Source organism: Ictalurus punctatus, chromosome 21, assembly GCF_001660625.3.
Source record: "Ictalurus punctatus breed USDA103 chromosome 21, Coco_2.0, whole genome shotgun sequence".
NCBI lineage: Eukaryota > Metazoa > Chordata > Actinopteri > Siluriformes > Ictaluridae > Ictalurus > Ictalurus punctatus.
Genome location: NC_030436.2, coordinates 3,804,611 through 3,817,355, shown reverse-complemented (window position 1 = coordinate 3,817,355; position 12,745 = coordinate 3,804,611). Strand labels below are relative to the sequence as shown.

The 12,745-nt window shown below is 38.3% G+C and overlaps 1 protein-coding gene across 5 annotated transcripts in view; it reads left to right on the top strand.

Annotated features, from left to right (window-relative positions):
* The first annotated feature begins 3,980 nt into the window (after positions 1-3,980).
* raf1b (Raf-1 proto-oncogene, serine/threonine kinase b) overlaps positions 3,981-12,745 on the top strand; it is a 29,108-nt gene continuing 20,343 nt past the window's right edge. For 2 of the 5 annotated variants that reach the window (XM_017450583.3, XM_017450577.3), the window contains exons 1-3: positions 4,070-4,112; positions 12,156-12,384; positions 12,583-12,698. In XM_017450583.3, the coding sequence (XP_017306072.1) occupies positions 4,084-4,112; positions 12,156-12,384; positions 12,583-12,698 (374 nt within the window). In that variant the 5' untranslated portion in view covers positions 4,070-4,083. Of the gene's footprint in view, positions 4,130-11,733; positions 11,986-12,155; positions 12,385-12,582; positions 12,699-12,745 lie in introns of those variants that run through there. The other 3 variants (XM_017450579.3, XM_017450578.3, XM_017450581.3) reach the window with 3 other exon arrangements.

The following is a 12,745-nucleotide window of genomic DNA, read 5'->3' as shown; positions in this document are numbered from 1 at the left end:
CCACAGGGGCCATTACAGCTTCCATTAAAACCAATGTAATTTCCATGATAACCATTAAAACCATTACAAGTTCTATGAGGGATTATATTGTGTTTTTTTCCCAGCAGGGTACTGTTTGGCCCTTGAACAAAACACTTGGCACGTATGAAATGTATTCTGCATCCCTTCAGGTAAAAGTATCTACAAGAAAATCGGATGACTGGAAAGCCCAATATTTTAAAAATAATTGTGTGATGCAGATTATATTACTTAAATTAACCTCAGATGTTTATGAACATAAGCAACCAAATGCAATGGAGAAATGCGTACATTTCCAATTCATGTCATATGGATACAAAAAAAAAAAAGGAAAACGAGCACTGATACTCACTTTACTATTTTACTATGAATATTTTATGTCTCATTAAAGTATAATCAGAACATTTTGACTTTTACATTTACATTTGCTGCATTTGGGAGACATCCTTATCCACTTACAGAGATGCTTTGTATTCTCTATCTCAAACACATCCTTATGCTAGTACAGTAACTCAGGGTCTAAGAATACTATCAAGCTAAAACCCTGTTAGAGAAGAGTTACAAAACAAAACAATATACAAAACAACAAGTTGAGGCTTTGTTTTAAAGAAATTAATAGTGCTTTTATCTGTTTGATATAATATTAACAGACAGACACATCTCTCACAACACATACATACACTATGCACAATTACAATCTTTCCTTCCCATCTTATGACTCATCGTACCATTAATGCTTCTCTTGCAGTTTTCCCATTAAGATGAATCCGGTTGCAAATGGAAAGACATTCAGTTACTACAGCTGTAACATTAGGATTCATATTATTTGTTAAATATGTATGATGCACTGTAAGGATCCTGCAGTTTCTCTTTCTGTTCCTCTGGAAATGCTCTGTTGTTTAATGGTCAGAAGCAGCAGGATTAAACTAAGACAACATTTTAAGACCTTGTTAAAATAAAGATAATAACAATATTTGTTTTTACTTAGGTTGACAACTCCTATAAGTATGTATTTTAATACATGATATTGTTTCCAAATGATGCTACATTATACTACCGTTCAAAAGTTTGGAATCACTCGATCTAATCGAAACGTTTTCCATGAAAACTCGTACTTTTATGCATCAACTAAGTTGCAAAAAGAATAAAAAATATAGTCAATACAGGTTAGAAATAGCGCTTTCTGCTTGAAATAACATTTTAATGTTTAAAATTTGGCTTTCATCTAAGAATCCTCCATTTGCAGCCGTTACAGCGCTGCAGATATTTAGCATTCTAGCTGCCAGATTGATGCGTCCTGAAGCACCTCCTACAAATTGGATTGGCTTGATGGGCACTTTTTTCATACCGTCTGCTCAAGCTGCTCCCACAACACCTTAATAGTTGAGATCTGGTGACTGTGCAGGCCAAGCCATTAAAGACAGGATTCCAGCTGACTGCTTAATTTAGAGCAGTGCTTTGGGTCGTTGTGCAGTTGTAGGATGAAATTGGCTCCAACCAAGCGCCGGTCCAGAGGGTATGTCATGGCATTGCAAAATGGACTGATAGCTTTCTTTGTTCACGATTCCTTTTTACCCTGTACAAATTTCCTGCCTTACCAGCACCAAAGCACCCCCAGATCATCACATTTCCTCCACCATGCACTCCTCCAGCACCTTACAAATGTTCTGTGACACCTCAAACTTAGATTTGTCCGTCCATAACACTTTTTCTAATCATCCTCTGTCCAGTCTCTCTATTCTTTTCCCCATTTTAACCTTTTCCTTTCATTGGCCAGTCGCAGATATGACTTTTTCTTTCTAGGATGACCTAGAAAGTCAGCATCCTGGATTTATTATTGAAGATGAAACCCGTGCTTTATGAGTTCTGTTTAATAAAATTGTTAGTTGAGGACCTGTTAGGTGTTTGTTTCTTAAACTAGAGACTATAATGTATTTTATCACAGTTCTTTTTCTATCCTGGTTAGTGCCGGTTTGCAGGAGTAGGTCACAGCTTTGTAAGATATCTTCAATTACTTGGCAATTTCTGATATGGAATAGCTTTCATTTTTCAAAATAACTGTCATCAGACTGGCACGTTTCTCATCAGAAAGCTCTTTCTTTCTGACCATTTTGAGACCATAATCAAACCTTCCAGATACTCAAGTAGCCCAAAGAAGGCCAGTTTCATTGCTTACTTAAGCAGCACAATGATTTTCAGATGTGCCAGTGTAATTGCACAATATTTAGCCTTTTAAGATGATAACTTAAGATAAGCTACTGGAGCATAGGTGTGATGGCCTCAGTATTCTTATGTAGTAATTCCATTAAAATCAGTTTCCAACTATAATGGTCATTTACAACGTTAACAATGTCTAGACTATATTTCAATCAAATTGGTTTTGCACACACACAAGAGGCAAACCACTCATCAGCAGTAAGAATCGGAAAGCCAGAATGAAATTTGCAAAGAAATACAGAGATGAGACACAAAAGTTCTGGAACCAAGATGAACCTCTACCAAAGTGATGGAAAGGTGAAAGTATGGAGAAAGAAAGGATCTGCTCATGGTCCAAAACATAGTTGAGATTCAGTTCATGGACAGATGTCCTGACATTTTCCTTTAGAATTTGCTGGTATAATTCATAATTCATTGTTCCATCAGTGATTGCAAGTTATCCTGGCCCAGATGCAGCAAAACAGACCCAAACCATGATTCTACCACCACCATGTTTCACAGATGTGATAAGGTTCTTATACTGGAACGTTGTGTTTTCCTTTCTCCAAGCATAACACTTCTTATTTAAAGAAAAAAAGTTAGATCTTGGGCTCATCCGTCCACTAAACATATTTTCCCAATAGCCTTTTGGCTTCTCCAGGTGATCTGTAGCAAGTGCAGAAGGGCAGCAATGTTATTTTTAGAGAAGAGTGGCTTTCTCCTTGCAACACTGCCATACACACCATTATTGTTCAGTGTTCTCCTGATGGTGGACTCATGAACATTAACATTAGCCAGTGTGAGAGGCCTTGAGTTGCTTAGAAGTTACCCTGGATTCCTTTGTGACCTCACAGACTATTACACATCTTGCTCTTGGAGTGATCTTTGTAGGTTGAGGAGTCCTAGGGAGGGTAACAATGGTCTTGAATTTCCTCCATTTGTATAAAATCTGTCTGACTGTGGATTGGTGGAGTCCAAACACTTTAGAGATAGTTTTGTAACATTTTCCAGCCTGATGAGCCTCAACAACTCTTTTTCTGAGATCCTCCACAACTCCACAAACATGTGTTGTGAAGATCAGACTCTGATAGATCCCTGTTGTTAAATAAATAAAACAAGGTGCTCACTCACACATGATTGTCATCCCATTGATTGAAACTCTAATTTCACCTTCACATGAACTGCTAATCCTAGAGGTTCACATACTTTTGCCTCTCACAGATATCTAATATTGGGTCATTTTTCTCAATAAATAAATGACCAAGTATAATATAATGTCTCACTTGTTCAATTGGGTACTTGTTGTCAACTTTTAGGACTTATGTGAAAATCTGATGATGTTTTAGATCATATTTATGCAGATAGGTAAGACAATTTAAATTTCCTGCTTTAGTTCAAAAACATTGTTACGTCCCTTATTTTCTTTTCTTTTTGTCAATTTTATTCATAATAATAAAAAAGTAACCTACAGGCCTATTGCAAGTTCATGCGAGGATATATTTATAATATCACTGATCAGTCAGAGTATTTTTAAAAACTTGAACAAGTTCAAGTAAAGTCAATTAAAACGTATTATTTTACCTGATAACAAAATATCAATTAGTTTATAACAAAAATGTCCTACAGCTACTGGCGAGCTCTATGACGTCACTACGTCGTCCCGTCCCCCTCCCAAAGACGCTATCAACAAACCCCGCCTCCTGCACCAGGATTGGTTTCTAGACTGCAACCACGTGCAAAGTTCAGAGCAGACAGCCAATCGTAGCTCAGGAGGCGAAGTTTAGTTGAATAAGGGTGGAAAGAAATAACGCAGCGACAGTTCTCCGACTCTTTTCCTGGTGAGTAAGTAGTTCACTTGCTTTGGACACGATGATCTCATTAACAAGGAGATTGAACAGGTTTTTATTTCAATCCGGTAAATGCAACATTGCAAATATATGTTAAGATTAACAATGCATTTATAAGGTGCGGTGGGTTATGGATTATGGATGTTGCTAAACGCAGATGTCCTGTAATTTGCCTGGTAATGAGCGAACATATTAAACTCGGCATACATTTCAGATGGAAATACTGCACTTTTTGGTATTTGTCAAAACGAAACTGACGTTTGGAAGGACAAGTGAAAATACTTGGTGTCGTTTAAATGTTGCGTGTATGTTTCCTAGTGATGTTCAGTACGTGTCATATTACTGATTCGGTTCCTCCGAAGAACGCCGCTTTAAAGTGAATCGAATCGCAGGTTCGGTTCATTTGATTCACCAACACATTTCTACGGATGCCATTTTATTCCACATTTCAAGAGTAAAGATACTGTGTGAAATCAGAGCAACAGTAAAAATGTAATTATGTAAACCTCAGTAAAAGTTAGTATACTATTCTAAATGAAGACTACTGCGTATACATACTAAAAACAAACAAAAACATCTGTATGATATACTACTGTATATGCAGAGAGCAATGGATACTTTGTCCCATAATGCACTGCAAAAAAAGGAGGGTGTGTTACTGTACTAGGTCATAATAGTGCTGTACAGTTAGTGTAGTCCTCATCATACTTTATAAGTAAACACTGGAATTTTAAGATACTTGTGTAAATTTTGTCTTGACATCTGATTCAAATATATCAAATATATATGTGAGGATGGATCACTGACAGGACAGTTCCACATTTAAGTGTAGCTTAGAGTTTCGTGTTGGGATTTAGCTCTATAACATGTCTACAAACTTTTTTTTTTTTTTTTTTTTTTTGCATGTAGTATTTACTTGCTATCTATAAGTGAAAGACTTTGGTGTTTGTGTTGCCATAGAAGTGACTAGTTTTTGGAGTCTGAGGGGATAAACAGTTTGAGTCCACACACCAAGCTGGAATATCGGCCTTACCATAACTTTAATATGGCAGGAAGACATTTTTACTCTTATTTTAAGATTACAGCCATTTTTTAAAAAAGTTCCTTAAACGATGAACATAGTACAGTATTATTGAGGTTGGATGCCTCTGCCCTGTGTGCACAGAGTTCGCATGTTCTCCTCGTGTTTTGGGGGTTTCTTCCCCTCCAGTCCAAAGACATGCTTTGTAGGCTGATTGGCATTCCCAAATTGTCCGTAGTGTGAAAATGTGTGTGCGATTGTGCCCTGCGATGGGTTGGGACCCCATCCAGAGTGTCCCTGGGACAGTTCCCTGGGACAGGCTCCAGGCTCCCCGGTGACCCTGTGTAGGATAAGCAGTACAGGAAGTGGATGGATTATTGCGCTTAGAGTGGCACAGTGGTGCAGCACGTAACGTTGCCACCTCGCGGCTCCAGAGCTCAGCTTACACTGTGTGTCTGCATAAAACTTCCCAAAACCTGCCACCTTCCGGTAACCTATGTGATACCCTGCAACAGACTGGCGTCTCCCATCCAGGGTGTGTTCCTGGTGTAGACTCCCAATTTACTATGACCCTGACCGGGATAATGCAGTTACTGAGGATGAATGAATGAATGCTTTTTATGATTACAGTTGTATTTATGTGAGGAAATTGTCACTGCAACAGTTTTGCTGCATCACTGTAGGTATCACGGGGATCTGAAAATATTATTGGTTGATTTGGTTCATGTAGAACATATGATGGGCCAGTGATATTGCGTCATAAGAGTCAGCCATTCAATATTCAAATTCAGGCCATTCAACGCTTATTTTTAATAAATATGGAGCAGCACATTCTACTATCAAACACTTTTTGTCCATACAGGATTTTGTGGAGGTTCTTTTGTGACTGTTGTGGCCAAAATGCTTGATTTTGCTGCATTTTTTATTTTATTTTTTTTCCAAAATTTCAAAATGTGATTCAATTAAAAAAAATTTTTTTGTGGAAAACTGCTTGAATTGGCTAAATTTCATTTCCACAGGTTTGTTTTGCATGTATTTTCATTGTAACTGTGTTTTGGTAAATGAGACCGTTTTAGCTGTACTCATGTTTGACTCGTGTGCATCAGAGAGTGTGATGACGTCACATGACGCATCTTGGCACGAATCTCAGAATATTGTGGAGTTTGCTTGATTTTGCGTTAATTTCTGTGAACACAAAATCATGAAATCCTAGAGGGACTGTTTAATAGACTAATTTGCATTGGACAGATCTGCACATTTTTCCACTTGCTGTAGCCATCCCTGCAGCCATACATGGTTGCGTAAGCTACAAGGGTTTCATACTGTCTTTTTGTCTGTTTACATGGCTAAGAATGAATTTCCATTTGTGTAGTAACAGCTAGCCTAGTTAATACTTCATTACATACTGTTTAACTGCATCTGTGACAGCCGTCGCTCTACAAGTCAGACACAGCAATAATTTAAGAAAAACAAAAACCCATACCTACCTAACGTTACCAAAATATTGAATCATTTGTGCTTCAGAATTGATTCGCCTAATTGACTCCCTTAAAAGAGCCGTTCAGAAAAAGAACCAATTCGTTCATGATTCATCCATTTCTAAGAAGTACCCCTTAAGGCTTGAAATAATGTTGCGTTTTTTCCTGTTGCCAAATTTGTGTCTGTCTGTGGAGGTTTGGCCGTTACGCAACTTGTCTTTAAAAACAACGTAACTATATAAATCCGTATTTTGTGCCATTGAGGCACTTTAACTCGTCACCTGTTTGAAGATAATCCATAAGATGAATGGAGCTGACTGAAGACATTCTTAATTTTTTTTCCCCCCAATTCCCTAATCAGTGCACAGGTTAAGACAAACATTGAGTGTATGCATTTCTTTCTTATTGTGGGTGCTATTTCTTTCTTAAGATTTGCATACAGCACAAATTAATGTTTAACATTATGGTTTACCGTGCCATGTAGAAACAAAAAAGACATCCATTTTCTCCAATATTTACAATAAGAAAGGACGCGATAAGAATTTCTTTGACTCGCTCATTCTGTCTAAGTGTAGCCATTTACAAACAGTTGTTTGTTTTGAATTCTGTGAAGTGGTAAAAGCGAACTGGAATGCATCTAAAAAGGGTTTGCTTTAAGCAAATGTACATGGTTTTTTTTGTTTTGTTTTGTTTTGTTTTGTTGACCGGGTCGGCTTCGTTGCTGGTGAACTTGGTGTTGTTGCAAATGATCATTGGTGGGCACAAGTACTGAGAAATTATAGATCATGTGCCAAAATATTACTCCGTTAAAAAGGAAGAATTTTATCTCAACTGTTAGATAATTTTTTGGTTAAAACAACTATGTCTAATCTTTATGTTTGCAGTTCGATATAGCTAGAATTTGACTTGCTGCCTAGCCAATCATGGTAGCTACAGGGATGGAAAATAAGTGTGTGTGTGTGTATATGTATATATATATATATATATATATATATATATATATATATATATATATATATATATATATATATATATATATATATATATAAAATATATATGTAAAATATATAGTGAGGGGAAAAAAGTATTTGATCCCCTGCTGATTTTGTACGTTTGCCCACTGACAAAGAAATGATCATTCTATAATTTTAATGGTAGTTGTATTTGAACAATGAGAGACAGAATAACAACAAAAAAATCCAGAAAAACGCATGTCAAAAATTTTATAAATTAATTTGCATTTTAATGAGGGAAAAAAGTATTCTCAATCAGAAAGATTTCTGGCTCCCAGGTGTCTTTTATACAGGTAACGAGCTGAGATTAGGAGCACACTCTTAAAGGGAGTGCTCCTAATATCAGTTTGTTACCTGTATAAAAGACACCTGTCCACAGAAGCAATCAATCAGTCAGATTCCAAACTCTCCATCATGGCCAAGACCAAAGAGCTCTCCAAGGATGTCAGGGACAAGACTGTAGACCTACACAAGTCTGGAATGGGCTACAAGACCATTGCCAAGCAGCTTGGTGAGAAGGTGACAACAGTTGGTGCGATTATTCGCAAATGGAAGAAGCACAAAAGAACTGTCAATCTCCCTCGGCCTGGGGCTCCATGCAAGATCTCACCTCGTGGAGTTGCATTGATCATGAGAACAGTGAGGAATCAGCCCAGAACTACACGGGAGGATCTTGTTAATGATCTCAAGGCAGCTGGGACCATAGTCACCAAGAAAACAATTGGTAACACACTACGCCGTGAAGGACTGAAATCCTGCAGCGCGCGCAAGGTCCGCTGCTCAAGAAAGCACATATACATGCCCGTCTGAAGTTTGCCAATGAACATCTGAATGATTCAGAGGACAACTGGGTGAAAGTGTTGAGGTCAGATGAGACCAAAATGGAGCTCTTTGGCATCAACTCAACTCGCCGTGTTTGGAGGAGGAGGAATGCCGCCTATGACCCCAAGAACACCATCCCCACCGTCAAACATGGAGGTGGAAACATTATGCTTTGGCGGTGTTTTTCTGCTAAGGGGACAGGACAACTTCACTGCATCAAAGGGACGATGGACGGGGCCATGTACCGTCAAATCTTGGGTGAGAACCTCCTTCCCTCAGACAGGGCACTGAAAATGGGTCGTGGATGGGTATTCCAGCATGACAGTGACCCAAAACACACGGCCAAGGCAACAAAGGAGTGGCTCAAGAAGAAGCACATTAAGGTCCTGGAGTGGCCTAGCCAGTCTCCAGACCTTAATCCCATAGAAAATCTGTGGAGAGAGCTGAAGGTTCGAGTTGCCAAACGTCAGCCTCGAAACCTTAATGACTTGGAGAAGATCTGCAAAGAGGAGTGGGACAAAATCCCTCCTGAGATGTGTGCAAACCTGGTGGCCAACTACAAGAAACGTCTGACCTCTGTGATTGCCAACAAGGGTTTTTAAACCAAGTACTAAGTCATGTTTTGCAGAGGGGTCAAATACTTATTTCCCTCATTAAAATGCAAATCAATTTATAACATTTTTGACATGCGTTTTTCTGGATTCTTTTGTTGTTATTCTGTCTCTCACTGTTCAAATACAACTACCATTAAAGTTATAGACGGATCATTTCTTTGTCAGTGGGCAAACGTACAAAATCAGCAGGGGATCAAATACTTTTTTCCCTCACTGTATATATATACTTTTTTTCATTATTATTAATGTGAACAAAAAAGTATGTATTCATAAGCATAAACAAATGTGCTTAAAAATTTTTTATTCATTGGATTATTAGACAAAGGTATTTGGACGCTATATTAGTGTATATAAATCCTCAAAAAAAACCAACAATTTTTTTGGGTATTTTTTTTTTGTGTGTGTGCGTTTTAGTCAAATGTAGGAATATTATGGATTTCAAAGCAGGTTTTGGGTGATTTTCAGACAAAAAGTTTGTAATACTATTCCAAGTATGAAGCAGAGCAATGGGGCTTGAGTAACTTTTTAATTTGTATGCACAAGATGTGCAGTGAAGATTTTTGATGGGCCAAAAAAAAGTTTCTGTTCATAAATGCACCAGGTTATTTTAAACCATTGACCTTCTAAATTAGGTCAGGAGTGTTAAAATCCCCGCTCATAGTGGAAGCACATGCTAACTTAAAGCTCATCAAAGTGCACAGACCAGCGGAACGGGTTTGTAATTCCGAAGAGATGCACCCCTGTAGTGCTGCAAGCTTGATCGAGACGAGGAGAATGCAAAATCGGCTGCTCGTTCGAAGTGAACTACTTACTATGTCTTACATTACTGATAAAACAACTGTATAAGCGATGAACAGAATGAGTTCACTTGCAGTGTGATTCAGCTTGTAAGGTTGGTGCCCTGTGTGATCTGAGGCTCTGTGTTTGCAGATGATCCGAGTCCTCTGTCATAGGAAACCTATGCAGAAATGAATAAAACGTATAAAATGTGAAGCAAGATTTCAGTTGATCCCATATTGAGTGCACGTATCAGACAGATATTGGCTTGAATTGCTGAACAGCAACAGATTGGAGTAGACATATTTCCTGCTGACATTTTTGATATATGTTGATTAAGAATTTTTTTGTTCTTCTCATGCAAAGCCTTAAACACATCTTGGGGCACATCTTCTGGAATCGTTTCAACAATGTTTTCAATGAGAAGTATTAGCTCGGATGTCTTTTTGAAAAGAATGCATGTATAGGGGGGCAAGGTGGCTTTGTGGCTAGCACGTTTGCATCACACCCTTGTGGTTGGGGGTTCGAATCCCACCTCCGCCTTGTGCGCATGGAGTTATGGGGTTCTACCCGCTCTTCAAGGGTTTCCTCCGGGTACTCCGGCTTCCTCCCAAAGTCCAAAGACATACGTTGCGTTTCCAAATTGTCTAGTGTCTGCATGTGTGTGCGATTTTGCCAATGCGATGGGCTCGCCCAACGTCCAGGTTGTCCCCCGCCTTGTGTCCCAAGCTCCCTGGGATAGGCTTCAGGCTCTGTGTAGGATACGTGGTATGGAAAATGGTTGAATGAACAAACTGTCTGATATGAAGCTCAAGTAAAGGTCACGTTCATTAACATGTACTGTATGCACGGTGGTCCTTAGTAAGAATTTAGTCTGGATTGTGATGTTTTAATTTATGCTACTATTCATATCTTTAGTTGAGGCAAATTATGGGCATAATTCGAGCCAGAATTGCTGGCATTGCTACCTCTGGTTTTCTGTCGTCTTTTTTTCTATAAATGTTTCCAGGGGTATGGTAGGGGTAGGGATTTTATTCATTTATTTATTTATTTGTTTATTTATTTATTTATTTATTTATTAAACATATTTTGGTTTAGGCCACACCCATTTACAGATACAGATATAAATATGTTGTTACAAATATCAATACAGATTGTGAGTGATATTGTTTTATACCCCTAATCTATCGTAACCCTATAATAATAAAAATACACTGAACAGTGGTGGTAATGACACGGTACACAGAATGACAGGGGCGTCATGAGGAAAATAGGAAGGAAATAGGAAATAGGAAGTATAACTTTGCAAATTTAAACAGAATTTCGTAACGTATGAGATCGTGAGTAGGATTTTACACGGGTGGAATTTTTAGATGCCTGCCCAGGTAGGAGGTGAGTTCGAGGTGTTGACATCCTGCCTGATGAAACAAAACCATTAATGTGTGAAATGTTGATGAGAACGTTTACATGCCCCCTAAGCAGTGATTTGAACATGGTTGAAAAGGCATCTTATCAGATGCAGCTATGCTGTTTTAATGAACCGCATGTGATAACAATCTGCCTACCAACATTTCTAGTGCAGGCACTTGATGATTAAGCACTCGCACACTTTGGCACATTTTCAAATTGACTGCGAGGAAGTAAGACTATGTGCACATACTGTAGCTAAGATATAAACGCTGAGGGAAGGTGACAAACCACAAAACTGTTTCGCTTGTGTTGTGGTTTTTGTGTAGATTGCTTTAAAACTGATGCTGCAATATTATTGTGTAAATATTAGTTTTTATTCTTTTAATTTTTTTAATAACAGCTCTATGCAGTGCACTGGGCTGTACTTATCAGGTTGATAAGATTTAATTTGTTTTCTACGTTCTCTTTTTTTTTTTTTTTTCTTCTTTTTTTTTTCCTTTTCTTTCTTTCGAACCAGTTGCATGATGGGGTAGAATCTACGGTTTACACACAATTGTTTTGGTTTCTTCTACCCAGTATCGTCCTATTTTGTGGTTAGTATGTACTTTCCTGAGTATTTATTAATGTCCTGTTCATTTATTGCTCGTTTGCCCCTGTCTCTCATTGTTGTGTATTTACACGTTATGTAGTCCTGGGTATCCTGCCACTGCATTATGTGCTGCACCATGGTCCTGGAAAAAATTATCGTAGAGGAATGACAATAAAAACCCACCTGACATGATCTTTTAGGTATTGTGGTAAATTCTTGTTTGTTAGTGGCTGTTCTGTGCTCAAGGCCATTAAATTTCATGATCAAGTTTTGCTTTAATTCTCATTTTGACAAATTTCGGGTTAGCACTGGAATGTATTATGTCTATATTGCTGATTTTGTAAGTCTTGCTTGTCTTGTCTTGGTGTAGATTGTTGAGATTATCGCCGTCCAGCCTGATGGAGCATATCCAAGGGACCTGGAAGACCCTGAGTAATGGGTTTGGATTCAGAGACTCAGTGTTTGAAGATTCCAGCATGACTCCTACTATAACCAAAAGCTTTCCTTATCGCAGACGCTCATCGGATGATGAGAAAATTACAAACACCTCCAAAGCAAACACGATACGTGTTTATCTGCCAAATCAGCAGCGCACTGTGGTTAGTTGGAATGTAACCTACCTGACGCATGGAAACTAAAACCATTAGCATTTTACAATAGTGTTGTAATAATTCTGGAGTTTCTTAAATTTCATGTATTCATAGATGCTTCATCAAAATAAATTTTCTAGTTTAGTTCTGTCTAGGCCTGGCTTGTCTGATAAGGTAGCTGACTTGGTGTGCTTTGGATTTCTTCAGGTGAATGTACGACCAGGCATGACCCTGCACAGCTGCCTCATCAAGGCCCTTAAAGTTCGAGGACTCCAGCCTGAGTGCTGTGCTGTGTTCAGACTCCATCCAGAACAACCTAGAAGGTAAACTCTAGACATTTCATCCAGTTTTAACGTATAACATTTGGACC